General features: G+C 39.5%; 1 protein-coding gene across 1 annotated transcript; it reads left to right on the forward strand.

Moving 5' to 3' along the window:
* The first annotated feature begins 260 nt into the window (after positions 1 to 260).
* Positions 261 to 17,385, forward strand: hapln1b (hyaluronan and proteoglycan link protein 1b). Its single transcript, XM_063480528.1, has 6 exons — positions 261 to 386; positions 11,937 to 12,069; positions 13,576 to 13,739; positions 14,162 to 14,360; positions 15,218 to 15,520; positions 17,062 to 17,385. Exons 2-6 carry the CDS (start codon positions 11,964 to 11,966, stop codon positions 17,349 to 17,351), a joined length of 1,062 nt encoding a protein of 353 aa, XP_063336598.1. The 5' UTR covers positions 261 to 386; positions 11,937 to 11,963; the 3' UTR covers positions 17,352 to 17,385.
* The last annotated feature ends 1,245 nt before the right edge of the window (positions 17,386 to 18,630 follow it).

Raw genomic sequence — 18,630 nt, forward strand, 5'->3', positions numbered from 1 at the left:
ATCTAGTCTGTGAGCACAGATTGAGCAACAGGGTACCTCCTTTGTTTGACACTTTTCCTGAAATGGGTGTGAGGCATTTGGAAATAGTTGTCCAAAAAGGCTAAACATCCACTTCACAGTGTGGATTTACACTTCACGCACTTCACCTGCATGCGCGCGGTGCCGCTCGCAAGTCGGACTGTTCTTACCCATGTGCGTGTAAGCTGGAGGACCGCGCTGCCGCACTGCTATTAGTGCTGATAGTGGAACCTGTTATTGGAGTAGATAGAGAAACCGACAACACCCGCACCGCCTGCTGCTCTTAAATTGGTGCGTAAACGGTTTACGCTTCAATCACCTTCTTGGCTGCCGCAGGATTGAAGCTTCCAAACAGCGCACAGGGCGAGGTAAAGAGCTGGGTTTTTTATTTCGTTTTGTCTGTACAAAAAAAAGTCTTGTGAAACTCTTGTCACTTTGACGCATTACAAAGAATTTGAGAATTAATGCGATGTTTATTGGAATAATAAATATAACACCTTGTAATAACCTCAAGGTGTTTTAGGGAAAAGGAAAGATGTGTAACAGTAATGGAGACATTAAAGTGCATATCACAAACCAAACCTAATAGGAATAAGTAGTAACACTATTTTTGTTTGTTTTTTGTTTTTGTTTCTTGCTATATAACTGTTTTCATAAAAGAAAACCGACTTGTCCTTTTAACAGCAGAAACGAACTCACTAAGCACCTTGTAAATCTACTTCTTCTTCTTCTTCTTCTTCTTCTTATTATTATTATTATTATTATTATTGTTGTTGTTGTTATTACTATTATTATTTTTTATTGTTGTTATTATTATTATTATTATTATTATTATTATCATCAACTCTACTATCTTATAACAAATATTAAAATGTAAAAAAACAAAAAGCATTCTGACTGGCATAGATCAAAAACTATTTACTTTTCCCTTTAAAAAGTCCTGCTTGTTTTTCCTCCTCAACATAAATACTTGCCTGAGGTTGAGTCCTGTGTACAGGTCTGGAACATTTTTGGGGATTTTGTAAAAGGTAACTGAAATGCTTGTCTCCTTGTGGAGCTGGACTTTTAAGGATTTCCACTGCAGTAGACTCCAAACACCCTTCATTGAGTGCTATATTTAGACATAGGTTTAAAGGTACTTGAGCTTTAGTTGAGTTTTCAATATGCATGCTAGAGAGTGTAACCTTTTGATGAAATGAAGAAGGGGCAGGGTCTCGCTTAGGTTTCAGGTGTTTTTACCCACAAAATGCTCCTGCTTGGGGGTAGTACTTTCACACAGTTAAGGAACATCTGTTGAGGGACTTGCAGCTCAATGATACTTATCAACTTATCAGTGATAAGTCTACTGTTTTCTGAAGCAAAGTAATACAACCTGAATTTTTTTCCTAATATCTGTAAAGGCAGTCAGGTAGTTTTTCTTGTAGCGTGAGCAGACCAAGACATATTACAACTGATGTACATTCAGGTTTTGTTATCCACTGCGAACAGGGAATTGGAAATCTGTGCTATTAAAAGCCAGCTTGCTTGATTGTTCAGGGGCCCTGCCGTGGAAACACTAAGCAAAATGTTCTAGAGGAACATCTAACCAAGCCACAGAAGTGAAGTGAATATCTGTGAATAAAGAAGAATGTCCCACTGCTGCAACCTGCAAAGAGCAAAGAGCAGTGTCTTCCATAACAAGGATTAATTTATTTTTTAAGAATAGTTGATATTGACAGTTTTCACTGATTGACTTATTGGACTATTGCAAGTGGAATGCAGAAATTGCTTCTATAAACTCCATTGCGCTATAAACCAAGGTTTTGTTTTCTTTCCCCATCTTCATTCATCTGCTCATCATGGAATCGTGCAGCTGATCATATTTGTGAGACTTCTGAGAATAGTTGTGGTCGACCATGTTGTGCAGCAACAGGCCAAGTGATTTAGAGCTGAAAACATCAGGACTGTGAGCAGCTCTCAGCTCAACAACCCCTCTCTGTTTGCTGGCTTAGACTCTGCGGCTCCACCCGGACCCCCACCCATTACCCCTGCACCCACCCAGAGCACACACACGCACACACACACACACACACACACACACACACACACACACACACACACACACACACACACGCACACACACACACACACACACACAAACATACATTCAGACTGGGGCCTGCAGTGGACCATGTCAACCCTTAATCAAAAAGGGGGTGTTATTCTCCACACACACACACACACACACACACACACACACACACACACACACACACACACACACACACACACACACACATTTTATATGAATTAGTAGTGAGCAGGAAACAGCAACATCTACTGGCTGCTAGGTTGAAAGGGAAAAATCTGCATCAATATATCTTGCGTGTGTCTATTTATGTGTATTCACCTTTATATAGCAAATGTTAAGCAAGACACATGAGCCAAATTTTCTGAACTTTTTCTCTCTTCAGTAACATTACCTTACCTTATTTATTATTTAACCGTGCTCCCAGTTAAATGCTGTAGGTGAGTCTATTGTGGTGTTGAGTGGATGGACGAAATCACAAGGTCGAGATTTTTCTCACTACAAGACTATTTGTGAAATATCTTTCTTGGTAACTTTTTCTCATACTGAAGCTATTTTTTTGCTGGTTTTTAGTTTGTTTTTCGTATGTTTGGAAGCTGACACAGTCTCTAAGGGGATCAGGTTTTGGGGGATAACAGGAGGAGAGAAGCTGCAGAGAGGCTTGTAAGACTGCAATTCTGCTTCCTGGTCCCAACTCTGGATAATCACGTTTTGGGGGGGTTAATAAATTTGGCAAGGTTTCTAGAAATGAGAGCTGCTCCATCCAAAGTGGGATGGTTGCTGTCTCTTCTAACAAGACCAGGTTTCCACCAGAAAGTTTCCCAATTATCTATAAAGCCCACATCGTTTTTTTGGACAACACTCAGACAGCCAGCAATTTAAGGAGAATATGCGGCCGGTCATTCCAATGGACTGGTTCCTATATAGTACTTTTCTTCGTACCTTACTTAACCATTCACAGAAGCACTTTTTTTCTAAGTCTAAGTGCTTTCTATCTAAAATTCACACCTTACTGAACACATCGGAGAGCAACCCCGTGACCCTGAATTGGATAAGTGGAATAGAATGGACAAACAGTTAACAAGGCAAGGATTAAAAAAAGCACTTGAACACTTAGTTACTTTTAGCTCTGGTAGTGCCTCCTGTGTTTGGCTAGCAGTGAGTACGCTGTACCCATTTTGATGCTTATGAGGAGTGTATCTAACCCTAACCAAAGCTTGATTTCCCACAGAAAACAAAAGTAGAAACAAAAACAGAGATGGGCAGGATTGTAGGATCATACATTTCTAGCTATTCTCATTCCTGCAGTAGAATCAGTGTCACCAACAGTATTACTGTTTTCTCGTAATATTTATATGGAATATTAAAAGGAAAATCTTGTGCTCTGTACTGAGGGCTCTTTGTGGCAGGTATGACGTGGTGTGCTGGTGATGTATAATAAAGAATTCAGTAGACTAGTTTGAACTCACCACGTCAACCATAGAAGGAAAATATATCAGCTGTGCAATAAGGAGACAGACTACTTGTGAATACCTAAGGCTGCATATACAGTAAATACCACACCCATCGAATTGCACCCCACCCACATGCAAACACATAGTAGATTCTAGTGACTGCTAATGTCTGTATGCTTGGCAGGGTTTGCTTTTCCAAAGCAGGTTGCCTCACAGCTTTTAAAAACGTTCTCCAACAGGGTGTTCCTACTCCACTTTAGAGATGCTGAATATAGAATGTATTCTGCATCATTTCCCTGTAGAAAGACTACACGAGGAAAGGAAATGCATAAGCATACCCTAGGCTAAGGTTTACACTAAACCTCCAAGTTTCCATTCAGTTTATTTTAAGAATGATTCTCCTATGTAATCTTTACATGTTTTATTTTTTTTTCTGTGCCAGAGTTTTAATGTGACCTTTGTGGCCTCCTTCATAAGAAAAATAAATATGTTTAGCATTTAAACCTCTGCACTGGTGCTGCAGAGACTGAATGCCTCTCTCTTAGCCAGAAGTATCAGTGTAAGTCAGGTAACCCTAAATGTTGTCCAGAGCTCTGAACATTTGCAGGCTTGCAGCAGAGATAGCAGCACATTAAAGGAGTCTGTCACTATCTGTACCATAAAGTTATTCACCCAACCACAACAGCCTGATCTGGCCTGTGCGTTGTCACGTTTGTTGAATGCAATCTCATTTATAGAATTCACATTGAACCAACAAATTGATACCTGTCTGAAACCAGTTTTCCCTAGACTCTTTTACAACTTGGGAGATAAAGAAGCTGCTTTTATCACTAGATTTTTGTCTTTTTATAGCTGTAGCTGAAGCTTGCTCTGTAGCTGGTTAAGATACTGACTAAAACTGAATGCTTCAATTGTCCTGCTTAATCTACAGCTCAGAAGGACATGTACAGTGCTGTGAAAAGTATATGCTCCCTTGCTGATTTCTTTCTTTTTTTTCTTGTTCACGACCAGTTTGGAGTGAGAGGAGGAAGACAGGATAAAAGACATGCTGTGGAAAAGAGTTACAGTTTAAAATGATTAACAATTAATTGCAGAGTGGTCTATAAACACATGGAGGAAAGCATCTCCTTTGTACTGGTTTTCAGCATAAGCCAGGTTAACAACTTGTTTGTAATGAAAGTATTGTGTTTATCGCTCAGGCTACAACGTCTCAGGAGCTCTTACATCATCTTCTCACTCAGTCAGAAGTGAGAGGTCCATTCAAGCAGAACAAAACTCCACCTCTTTAATTCATAATGGTTATTTTATTTGTAAGCTTACACTGGGGAAGTGTGGTGGTGTGGTTGCTGTTGCCTCACAGCAAGAAGGTCCTGGGCTTATATCCAGCCTTTCTGTGTGGTGTTTGCATGTTCTTCTCTGTATGGACTCCCTGGCTTCCTCCCACAGTCCATAAACATACATTGGTGATAGTTGTTTGTCTGTATGTGTTAGCCCTAAGACAAATTAGCGACCTCTCCCAGGTGTACTCTGTCCCTTGTTCTGTGATAGCCTCTAAACTCCTCGTGACCCTGAATTGTATAAGTGGAAGAAGATAGAGAGATGTCTGCATTAACCTGTGAACTATTTTCTAGTTATACAGTTGAGTGTTCAATGAAACAATCCAAATCTCATGATCACTTATGCATTTCTCACAAGAACAAGTAGTGTCATTTTACAATGACATAAATGATTGTTTTGTCTTTTTGTGGTGGTCTTCACATCTCATTGTCTCCTTAATGTCATTACCAATGCATTCCTTTGCATGTATCATTGTCCTGAGGTTTTGGTGCTTTTGTTTAAAAAGAAGGCAACAGTCCAGAGATGCTTGGCTCCCTGTTATAACTCACAAATGTGTACCTTAAAGGAGATAACCCATAACTGAGCAAATGATGTCTTACAAATAAAAAAGAAAATAACACAGACTTTTCTTTTTCTCTCCAAGTGGCTCATCAGGTCTCTCTTTTAAGGTTTTTACACTAAATTTAGTTTTCTCTCTAAAGGAGGTTTTTTGAGGTTCAAGTTACTCTGTTTTGTGGCTTAGTCATAAATGTAAACAATTTCCATATTCCAAACCTGGAATTTGGAAAGAACATTAAATTTAAAAAAACAGAGTATCTGGATATTAATAATAAAAAAAAAACAGCTCTGAATACATAAGATAAAATTGCATCACATGTAGTAATGACGTGTGCAAAGGAGACATTTAAGAAGTTTAAAGGATGTTTACTCTTCTTTTCAACCTGATGAGAATATTGTAGCCAGCACGGGTCTTCTAGAATATGTTGAGCAAACCAGCGTGCAGCTGGAGAATGCTTCCACTTAAGTGGTTATTATTGGCACAGCTGTGATTCTTATGTGTGGTACACTGATTTGGTGAGTAAGTGGTTTACTGTTATGTTGTGCTTTCTTGCAGTTTAGCACCAGGTTCATAAACTTGCTAGCTAGCTAGTGTTAGCCTAGTTTTTGTATCCCGATGCTTTCTCTGCGTGCTGCTGCCTCTCAGCTTAATAAAAAAGTAACCCCACAGCTTTTAAAACCTTATATAAAACACTCTCAGTAAAATTTCCTGTTGTTGCTTGGAAATGGAAAAGTGAGCTTAGCAACTTCTACATAAGAGTTAAGAAGAATGTGGGGGCCTGTTTTCAATCCACACAAATTGTAAGGCAGCAAAATCAACCCAACACATTAATTCACAAGCCCATGACATAGATGTATTCTAAACTGCATTTATTTTAATGCTTTGTGACTGCTTTTGAACATCTGTGGCATCTGTTTTTTACTGCAGTTTTACTGCAAGGTGGTTGGTGCTTTTTGTGGCGGTAATCCAAGAAGAGAGCCATCAAGCTGAAGGAGGAGTCCGTCCTATTGGGCTTAGTTAGCCATCAGGAGGTGGTCTATAGCTTGCACTGGAGTGGCTCACAGCTGAGTGTGAAGCGGCGGGAATGAGAATCAGCACCCACAGATCTGTTGCCGTGGTCCTCAGTGGGAAAAAGGTGCAGTGCCCACTCTGGGTCAGGGATGTGTTGCTGCCCCAAGTAGAGGAGTTTAGGTATCTCAGGGTCTTGTTCATTAGTGATTGGATAGAGGATCGAGAGATTGACAGATGGATTGGGGCTGCAGCTGCAGTCATGCACCCTTACCTATGGTCATAAGCTCTGGGTCCCACATAGCAAAATTGGTATGGCCCAGATCCACACATGGGCCACCACAAGGCCAGTTGCAGACACACTGGTGGTCCTGTGCTGGCCCATGCGTGGATTACCTCTGTCAAACCAGATCTGGGCCACCAAAGGCTCGTCATTCTTTGCGGTATGTGGGCCATGTGTAAGTTGTGTGCACCCACGGGCCAGTTGCAGACACACTGCTGGCCCTGTGCTGGCCCAGAACAGTTTCAGCTCTGGCCCCAGATGTCAGCCTAATGTGTACCTTAATCAAGCCATGTAATAACAACATGTGCCGGAACATGATAGCACAAAAGAAACATGACGAAACTCTGTTCAGACAGTGAATGGACTGTTTCTTACATAGCGCTTTTCCACTCTCCAGGATTATTCATAGTGCTCTATACAACATGCCACATTCACCCAATTTCTCTAAACGGAGAGCTTCCTAACTACATTCATACACATTCACACTCTTGACATGCAGCCTGGAGGAGCCAGGGATCGAACCACTAACCTTTCGATCAGTAGATAACCCGCTCTACCTCCTGAGCTACAGCCACCCCGTGGTAAACGTAAGTAAACCCTCACTAAGTTTTGGATAAAGTGTACACTCACAAACCTGTCAAACCTGCATTTGAAAAGTTGGCTACCATAGCAGTATAGTATTGCAACATGGCATTTGGGTCTTCTAACTAAAATAGGAAAATAGGAAAATAAATAGCACCATCATTGCCAGACCTGGCCCACATCTGGTTGACATACACCCTGCCATGACACCAGTCAGTCAGAAGTGCCAGCTTATTGCCGGATACAGGCCAGACTTGTTTTCTATGAGCCTTGGCCAGATAAACCAAACCACAATCGGGCCAGATGTGGCATGCCATCATATAAACAGTGCCATCTACGCCAGGCCTGGCCCATATCTGAATGACTTACCATGCCAGAAGTCAGCCAGCAGTGCCAGCTGCTCCAGATCCGGGCCAGACCTGTCTGCTATGTGGGGTAGTGATCGAAAGAATAAGATTATGGATGCAAGCAACAGAAATTAGATTTCTCTGAAGGGTGGTTGGCCTTCAGAGAAAGGGGGAGAAGTTCAGTCGTTCATGAGGGGCTCAGAGTAGAGCTGCTACTCCCCCACATTAAAAGGAGCGATTTGAGGTGGTTCAGATGCCCGTCTCCAATCCACATCCACTGCCACTGCCACAGCAGTTTGTTAGAAATGTTGAAGGTTTAATGAGTTCATGGGTCCACTTAAAATAGTGCCACAGTGTTCCAGTGGCGGTTGATTAAAGACTAATTAAACAAGGTTAATGCTGCATTTGATTCAACTCCACAGCTCATAATCCAGTCTGTTTGAAAAAGTAGCCTGGAATAGCTCTTAAAGTTGGAGATTCAACTGGAAAACTCCCAGTTTCATGAGAATGATGTTACCAAGAAACACATGTTCAAACAGCTATGTTTGTAAATCACATCAGTGCTCTGGTCCTCTGTTAGTCATGGAACACTAAAAGTTCAAGAGATTCCAAACTATGACTGCTGTGACCCCTGTGCCAGCATGCCCAAAGGACATATTAGCAGATTAGTCAATTATCTTATATGTTAAATGCAGATAAGAAGCAAGTGGAGATATCATCTGAATTTCAGGAACAGGACCACTCCTCATTCACACCCCTTCCGGCCTCAGGCTATATATGCCCCTTTCAACAATACCTGCTGTTCTCATTTTCATGCCACCCACCATCTCACTGTCCCAGCATCCTCCACTGTCATACCAGCCCTCTGCATGTCCTCCTTCTCTACATCCATGGATGTTCTTTTTGGTCTTTCTCTTTTTCTCTTGCCTGGCAGCTCCATGTTCAACATCCTTTGTCCGTTTCATTCTCCAAACCATACTTTACAGCAGGTCACACTACTATTACGTAAAGCTTCCCTTTCTGTCTTGCTGCTATCCTTTTGTGGCAAAACAGACATTTTTGATAAGATCTCAAAAGAATGAATATTTTCCAATTTCAGCTGTGGTTCATTGTTTAGCACTGTTGCCTCACAGCAAGAAGGTCCTGGCTTTAAATAAACTAGCTGGGGGTTGTCCAGCTACTCTGGGTGGGTTCTCTGGCTTCCCCCAACAGTCCAAAGACAAGCATCAGTTTAAATAGTGATTCTAAATAAGTTGTGACCATTAATGGTTGTCTTTCTCTCCGTATACATATATACATACATACATATCTCTATTTAGGTATATATCTATATCTCTCTCTGTCTCTCTATCTCTCTCTCGATAGATAGATAGATAGATAGATAGATAGATAGATAGATAGATAGATAGATAGATAGATAGATAGATAGATAGATAGATAGATAGATAGATAGATAGATAGAGCGATAGAGAGATAGAGAGTATGATCAATCATAACCATCATGCTCTTTGAGTACAAATAGGTTTTGTGTTTACGCTTCATGCAGCTGAACGTGGAGCCCTACATACCACTACGTTTACCCAGGGGATGCTGTACCTTGTAGGAGGAGGCTGTCAGAAATGACTACAGCAAGACAGCTCCTCCCAAAGCAGAACCAACTTTACCCCAAATCAGATTTGCACACGATTACACCTCTGCCTCATCACGAGATATTTTAAATACAGTGAGGGTTTCTACAGACACAAACATGCCTCTTCAGTTCAATTTTATTTATATAGCAGTTGACTCAAGTGTAAGGTACAAACTACAATAACACAAAGAAAACAGAACACCCCAATGATCATATGACCCCCTATGAGCATTACTTTGGTGATATTGGGAAGGAAAAACTCCCTTCTAATAGGAAGAAATCTCAAGCAGAACCAGGCTCGGGGAGGGGCGGCCATCTGAGCAACTGGCTGGGGTGAGGGGAGAAAAAGATCAAAGAGATCTTGCAGAAGATAGCCAGAGATGAATTATAACTAATAATTAAATGCAGAGTCAAAGGTTACTCGAGGATGCCAATGTTCACATTTTGGACAGAGAAGACAGATGGTTTGAAAGAGGAGTAAAAAAATGAATTACGACACAAACAATTCAGTCTTGAAATCCCTTACCAGGCATCTAAAGCCCCCACTCACAACTTGCATCTGATGACCTCAATAGGTCACATGATAGGGTGAGGCAAAGTCTTATAGTGGTTTTATCCTCAACCCCCAGTGATGCCAATGAGTCATACCCTTTTTCACACCTCGGCTCATGTGATTAAGCACATGATCAGTAATGGTTTAATCTCCAAAGGGGACAACGCCCACTAGGATTTAAATACCTGGCGCACTCCACCTTTTGGGTTTAGAACCGAAGAAGCCTCTTGAATAAGAGTTGAAACATCTTCAGAAACTTAAATAAGACTTTCTCTTACAAGGTCTTAAAAGTGAATGTAAATCAGGCATCAAGAATTTGATAAAATATCACAGACATAACTGCAGTTCAATGTAGAGGCATTAAAAACATTCCCTTGCTGTAACATGTCCAGGATTACACAACTGAAATACATGAATTAAATGGATAAGTAAAAAGACTCCATGAACTTATAACTTGGTAAGTATCTATGTAGGTAAAAGAAATGGTTCTTCGTACGAGGTGTACTATAAATGCAAATGTTATCAAACTGATCTAAACTACCACTCTTCAGCTGTATGGAAAAACACTACTTATTAACTTTTATATTTATTTAATAATGTTAACATTTTGTTCAAATAAAGTCAGCACATGACAGTTGTGGATGATGAGGTGCTGAAGCTCATCACCTACATGGATACTACTAATGGTGCCAGTGAAGCTTCAAACTGCATCATTTTTGCTGCTGCAGTCCCCTCAGCTTCTTCCACCTCCCTCCCTCCCTGCTTTAGCTTCTTTTTTTTTCGCCGTATCTCCCAGTCTTAGTCTCTCTCTGTCTGCTTCTCTATTATCATTTCATACATCACCTGCTTTTCTTGTGTCCTGCAGTGCACATTCTGACTCAAGCATTTTTACCTTTTTTTAAACGACATGCATCTTTCCCAACATACTTCACTTCCTTATCATTGCACCCTCCCCAGTTGTTCCGCCCATAATGACTATTTTCAGGATGGGAGGGGTGTAAAGTAAGTGTGTGCGTGTGTGTGTGTGTGTGTGTGTGTGCGTGTGTGTGTGTGTGTGTGTGTGTGTGTGTGTACGCTGCAGTTTTTCTGCTGACTTCAGGAACTCCACCTGGCAAAGTCGGCCAGCACTCCTAACCATCCTCCAGCACATATATTGCCACACAAGCTGTAAAATATGTTTTACAGCTTAACAAATGAAATTGTTTGGGGTTTTTTTCTTCTGTTATATTTTGTATAAGATATATAAGGGTACAACAATAATTTTTCACCCATCACCACCTAAATATATATATATATGTGTGTGTATGTATATATATATATATATATATATATATATATATATATATATATATATATATATATATATATATATATATATATATATACATATATATTACATGTATATTTACATGTAATGCCACTTGAAATAGTGAGGAAATTTTTTAAGTCAAATTGAGGGCAATGAACAAAATGTGGGGAACCTCAAAGGGCTAGTTAGCTGTTAAATCTAGAATTTCTGTTGTGTCAGCTGGTGTCCTCACAAGGATGCAACTACAGCTACGCCAGTGTGTGAGTGTGAATGAAGCTTGAGGTGCAGGGGTGACGCTGCACGGTGGCAGTCTCCTTCTAAAAGTGTGGGCTGTCATCAGGACATGCTGCTTTCTCACAGTGCTCAATGACAGAATACTTCCTGCACAGTATGTACTATATGGCTTACACAGAATGTGTATTTGTAAGAACGTCTTCTGTGGGCTGTAGCTTGTAGGGATGTCTGGTTTGTGCATTGAGAAGCTTTCTTTTAATGTGCTGAGTCTGACTGTATGTTTAACTGCGTTCAACAACTTAGAAATGGGATTTTGAGATGTGTGTGTTTATCTTTAGATGTGCTCAGTACCCAGCAGGCAGGCGTCCTGTTAACCAACTGTAATTACGGAGCTCACGGGGGAGAAAGAGCACTGCAGATAAAAACACAGGGTCATACAGTTGCATACAGAAGACGCTTATAAATGGGCTTTCTGTATAGCTTATACATGGAAAACTTTCCTTAGCATTCTCACTGTAGCATAACCCCACCCTCTGTCTGTGTGTCTCTGCAGTGGTCAGAACCTAGCTGGTGAGTGAAGATGATTCCTGTGCTGATCTGGGCTTTGATATCACTGAATGTAGCAGAAAATGACTTAGATGCTCTGTACCCTGACCTGGAGCATTCGAGAACCATTTATGTCACAGGTGAGTACATGTTCACTTGTGTTTCTTTGTGAGAGTGACAATGTCATTCCAGTGTCTGTTTCTGTGTTTCGTTTACAACACTCACTCTGCAGTGTCCTTTCTTCCCTCAGTTTATCAGCATGTTCTCAGTGATAAGACTGCTATGTAGGGACTTTTAGCTAACTTAGACAGAGCTTTCTTATTTGGCTTTTATCAGCAAATGAAAACTTTGTATATCTCTAGTTTTTACATAGTAAAAAAAACCCCACAAAACAGCTATTTTGTTATGCAAGTCACTTCGGAAATGTATTTATTTATCTATTGTTTGGTTTTCCTTGTTTGTGAGATACAAACAAAACCAAAGCCCTTTTCATTTAGGCTGCGTGATTCAGTGAGAATGATGATATAAATCTTTACCAGCATGACTTCCAATTTCCTTTTTTTTTTTCAATATCACTAGCTAATGTATAATATTTTTAGTAAAATAAAACATGATAAATTAATCTCTATTAGTTATTGTTTAAAGTAAAGTTTAAAGCAGTTTAGCAGCAGCTGACCACACCAGCAAGAAATAAATGGTGACTGGAGCCACTGTGTCAACAGCAATTAGTTTTTGGCACTGTTTGGATCTATGGCCAAATATTCTTTGCTGCTTGGTTTGAGACCTTGGAGCAGTTTCGTCTTGATGGTAAAGATAAAGAAACAGTTTAACTGGACTAGCATTTTTTAACATTTTTGCTTCATTTTGTTGTTGTTTTTTTGTTGTTGTTTATTCATTTATTTATTTTTGTTTTTCTAGTCTAAAGTGACCATACATAGAGAAGATGGCAGAATGCCAGAACCTCAAAGTTTTCAGCTAAGCCTAGCAGGCTTGGATATTCAGCTGTATAGCTGCAGCATTCTCAAATTTGTTATAGTCTGATCTCAGTTAGAGACTAAAATGTAATAGAATTTCCCTCTTTAAAACTGGAGGACAAACATTTTAGAGGGTTCATACCCCACAAATCTGTCTTCTTTCACCTGCACAATTGCTAAAACTAGAAACATCTTGTCAGCTGATCCAAAACATTCGACAGGAGTTCTGGTTGGGACTAGAAAGAAAATCATACTTCTAAAATACTTTGTCTGTCTATTAGCTTCTCTTCACTGGCTCGTTGATAAATATGGAATCGAATTTAGAACCCTTCTTCTCACATATAAAGTCGCTAATAATCAGTCTGCATTCATTTCTTAAAAACCATACTGTCCCACTGAAGCACTTTGCTCTCAGACTGCGGGCTTACTTGTGCTTCCTAGGATATTTAAGAGTAGAATGGGAGGCAGAGCCTTTAACTTTCAGGCCCCTCTTCTGTGCAATGAACTCCCAGTTTGAATCAGGTGTCCCTGAATAGTCCCTTTCCTTTTCATCAATTCTTATTCTCCTCATCGCACAACTGATCACATCACTATCTTAGGTTTGTCCTATGTATATATTGAATGTGGATCTCCAGTCAATGTCTCAGGTAAGGTTTTGTTGCTGTTTTTCAGAAAATGGCCCCCAACTGTCAGTGGTAGCAGAAAAAACCAAAGTGGTGTCGAGACGAGGGGGAAATGCTACTTTACCATGCACGATTCTAAGGGACCAAACACTGGCACAAAACCGTAAGATGCGGATCAAATGGACCAAGCTGACCTCAGACTATCTAAAAGAGGTTATCATTTATTTGAAATGAACTGTCATTAGTATTTTTTTTTTTTCAAAACATTGTGTATAGCATTCCAGAGTATCAATATATAATTTATGTAGAAGCATTATAAACTAGTTTTGTTACACATGTCTAATGGTGGCCTTATTATCTTATTATTCATCACTTGCTAAGACATCTTCCCTCCCACTGTCATCAAAGCACTTGCTCATAGAGGGTCGGGGTTTTCTCTGTTGTATTATTGAAGGGTCTAGCTTACAATATAAAGTGCACTGAGGCGACTGCTGTTGTGATTTGGTGCTGTATAAATAAAATTGAATTGAATTTCTTGTTTATTCTGTTCAAAATGTGCTGGACTATTCTTAAGAAATTCCAAAAACTGAAAGCAGTGGAAAAGTATAACATGAACACTTTTCATCGTGTTCTAGGTGGATGTGTTTGTTGCCATGGATTATCACAAAAGGAGTTATGGCAGATTCCATGGACGTGTCCACCTACAAGGTTCTTCGGCCATGGATGCTTCTCTAGTCATTACAGAAATCACTTTGGAGGATTATGGGGGGTATAAATGTGAAGTAATTGACGGGCTGGAAGATGGAACAGCAGTGGTGTCGCTGGACCTTGAAGGTATAATATTTGGAACTACTTCAAAAAATACTAGAATTTAAATATGGAAAAGGGGGGCATAGTGTATATCATTGTTCTAGCAGCTTCATTATGTTTGAGAATAGCCAGCCACACCAGGCATTACTGCCTGAAGACAAAAAAATTCTGGAGCCAGTCAAACACACACACAGCTGACCAAACACATCCAGTTTATCCTGGCTGCAGGCCATCTCTATAAAGTTAAGGATCTTCTAAATCAAACATCATTATATACTTTGTATTGTTCCATTATACTTCTGTTCTGTACTATGTGGAATTGTTGGGAGCCACATACAGAACACACACCCATCCAATATATATTCTGCAAAAAAGAACCATCAAATCCACTTTTTATTAAATTAAATATTCTTAAATTTAAAGACTTGGTTGACCTGAGAACTGCACAAATAATGTATAAAGTAGGAAACAAATCTTTGAGCCACAACATTTAGAACTTGTTCCAAATAAGACCAAATACCCTCAGAGCAAACCCTATGTAGTAAGGATTAATGTAAAAACAATAAGTTGCATGAATATAGCTGTATCATTGTGTTCTATTGAATCCTTGTCTCATTTTTATATACCTTTTTTTTAAGCAAATTTTGGAATTTGAAACAAGCGGGTAGGAACAAATAAGTGTAAACTTTTTCTACCCCTTTTTAAGCATATAAATTGAGTGGATATAGAGATATTAATGACAACTTTGATGCCTTTGCTTTGTTTTGTGTATGTGTTTTCTTGTTATTTTAGTTATATTGACATGTTCAAAATAAATTATATTCTATTCTATTGCATCTCCTTCTCTGCCCTCATTTTCTGTTTTCACCCTGTCTGTGCAGGTGTTGTCTTCCCATACTACCCCCGCTTGGGACGCTACAACCTTAATTTCTACGATGCAGAGCGGGCGTGTCACGATCAGGATGCCATCGTGGCATCTTTTGACCAGCTGTATGACGCATGGCGTGGAGGGATGGACTGGTGCAATGCTGGCTGGCTGTCTGATGGCACAGTCCAGTATCCCATCAACACCCCCAGAGAACCCTGTGGTGGCAAGAGCACAGTGCCAGGCATTCGGAACTATGGGTTGAGAGACAAGGACAAGAACCACTATGATGTTTTCTGCTTTACCTCCCAGTACAAAGGTGAGGAGCAGCACTAAAACTGTGTTTTTGTAGGTATTGGCAACAAACACATCTGCAATACTGAGGGCAACATGCTCTGGTTTGTAACCCTCTCTATGGTTACTGGGTTATGAGTTGATTGAAAACATTTTTACCTGTTTGGCCACCTAAAATTGAAAAAGAAACGAATGTTAATACTATAATACCAACATGTAAGAGTTTCTGAAAGTTTGCTTCTTTTTTATGTGGCTAAAACAAAATCCAGCCCTAACCACAAATGGGATGCTAGTGCCCTGATGGATAGCAGGTTAGACTATAGAAGTTAATTAACACTTGGTATTAACATGTCTTTAAAATGTAGCTAGTGACCTCATATTTATCAAATTGTTGTTGTTGTTTTTTTGTTGTTTTTGTTTTTTACACACTATTCAATCCAGCTTTAATATGAGTTAGTATGAAGAGCCATGTGAGCTCCAACTGGGATGCTTGCATCTTACTTCCTACTACCAGCACCTAGAATAGATGTGGCTCAGGAGACAGACCATGGTTTCCACCACTGGACTCCTTCCTCTTTGTTCAGGTGTCCCAGGGCACAATACTGAATAGTGTGGAACAGAGGGTAGCTTAGACTTCGTGGGGTTAGGATGTGGTATCCGATTTTTTAGACCACCACTCAGTGTAAGTTTTATGTCACAGCTGTGTACTAAGTACTGGTAATTATCAAAATGATTTTTTATGCTTCCACCAATATTTGCAAGCTCTTTATGATGATACTTTTAATCATAAAATACAAAAATTGTAGTTGTCCAAATTCTTTTAATGTACCGTTTTACAAAATAGCTGAAAAAAGATAGTAAATCACATCATTATTTTTTGATGAAAATGACAAATTACAGTTATTTTATTATATTCCTGAATGTTTGAGTGTTACACATGGTCTCAACAGATTTCTAAAATATTTGTTTGTTTGTTTTTATGACAGGAGGTATATAAGGCTGTGCGATATGACCAAAATCTCATATCCCGATGTAAGACATTTCTCATCCCGATAATGATATATATCGGATTTTCAGTAAATTCTGTGAATCTCGGGCAACTCAACTTGTGTAAAGTGTTTTCAGCTGGGCGTTGTGTACCTGGAGTGTACCTGTGACCGATGCATGAAACTATATATCTTTAGATTGTTGTAACGGCTGCCATTTACTTTCTATTTATTACATGGCGTGCCGTGTGAAAAAGGCTGTTTTAACGTTTCAGTCTAAGGTTTATTTTTGAGCACCTGACGGCTCTTTCTTGCTTCTCATCTGATCTTCATCATCTCAATATTGCCGTAAACAGTGTATTTTGCAACACCACAAAACAAACGATGGCGTATAATATGAAATGATGGATGTTTTAACTTCGTCAAATTTGTAAAGGCATCAAAGCATGTATATCCTGTCTTGTTGTGGTGACAGGATCATGTCACTCTGGTTAGGTTGCAGGAATTTGATACATTGATATATTTTCTTCTGTATGTTCTAACCCATTATGTTCATCCTTCTGTTTTCTTGTCACCTCAGGTCGTTTCTACTACCTGATCCAACCCTTTAAGCTGACCTATGATGAGGCAGTCAGGGCATGCCAAAAAGACGGTGCTCAAATTGCCAAGGTTGGCCAGATGTATGCTGCCTGGAAGCTGCTGGGCTATGACCGCTGTGATGCAGGCTGGTTGGAAGATGGCAGTGTCCGTTACCCCATCTCCCACCCCCGCCGGCGCTGCAGTCCCACTGAAGCTGCTGTTAGGTTCAGTGGCTTCCCTGACAAGAAGCATAAGCTGTATGGAGTGTATTGTTTCAAGGGCCACAACTGAGCCACAACACACATCCAGCAAACAATTACATACACTAACATGCATCAACACATACAATAATGAGCATAATAATTGAGAGAAAAAAAACAGAGAAAAAAGCACATTCAAACTGTGATAGTTTTTTTTTTTTTTTTACGGAAACCTTAAGATGTTTTATCCAGACCGATTCATGTTGTGCTTTGTAAACTGGGACCTTATATTCTACAAGGGATAGTTTACGCATATTTAAGGTTTATATTATTTAATCAATGCCTTTCAGAGAGGTGGGCACATTGTTGTGGGGATTAGATAACCTACGGCTACAGACATACTGTCATTTACAAATGGACTAGGCTCGTCAAAGTCTGAAAGTCTGAAGCGTAACTAATCCAATCTCTGCTGTTCAATGTTAACAAGGTTCTAAGACAGGTACTTTGTAAATCATCCTACCACCCAGTGTTTTATTTTTTTATACAAACGTGATGAACCAAACACTAGTCTCATCACCAAAATGAAAAAGAAATCATTTAACTGTTAGCATTGTTTATGTTTTCTAAGTATGTAGAATGTGATAATCTAGAAATGTATTTCTGTTAATGACTATTTTTTGATATACTGTAGAAATATTTAGAATATAATTTTTATCTTTCTGGTCAAACTATCCAAGTCTATTGGGTTTACATGAAACATACAATAACGGTGGAAAAAAACACCACAAAAAATGATTTTGCACTGAATTTATCGAATATGATGCATAGAGGAGAGAAGACAAGGCAAACAGCAGTTTGCTCTTTGCAGCAATACAGAATGCCTGGCATGAAAAAATACTTTACAGTGCTAGAGTACGTTTTGTTCTTCAGAGCATGCCTTGACTTCAACAGCAAAATCGCTATTAGAGTATAGCTACTCTTGCTATCTATTTAGCGCCTTATAGACTGCTATTTTTGATACAAATGCCATAGATTCTTCTAGCTTATTACCAGAGCCAGGCTTTGCCCTGCTTGTGACTCATGTTGCTCATTAGCCCAGCAATCCCAGTGCAACCTGAGAGGACAATCAAAAAAATCTATTACCTGTTATTAAGTTGTGGGTTTGACCTTCAGCATGTGTTTGTGATATCATAAAAATCTGCTTTCTGCATACAGTGTTGCTTGACCTTTAAATCAAATTTTTCTACTGCATTCCTCTCCTATGATGGTGCTAGGCTGCTGTTAACTAGAATTGTAGCTAGCATTGGAAAATTTAGATTTAAATCCAGGTTATGCTCAGGTTTATGTTTGATCTATTTTAGTCAACAAAA

This window comes from Pelmatolapia mariae, linkage group LG7, assembly GCF_036321145.2.
Source record: "Pelmatolapia mariae isolate MD_Pm_ZW linkage group LG7, Pm_UMD_F_2, whole genome shotgun sequence".
In the NCBI taxonomy this organism is placed as follows: domain Eukaryota; kingdom Metazoa; phylum Chordata; class Actinopteri; order Cichliformes; family Cichlidae; genus Pelmatolapia; species Pelmatolapia mariae.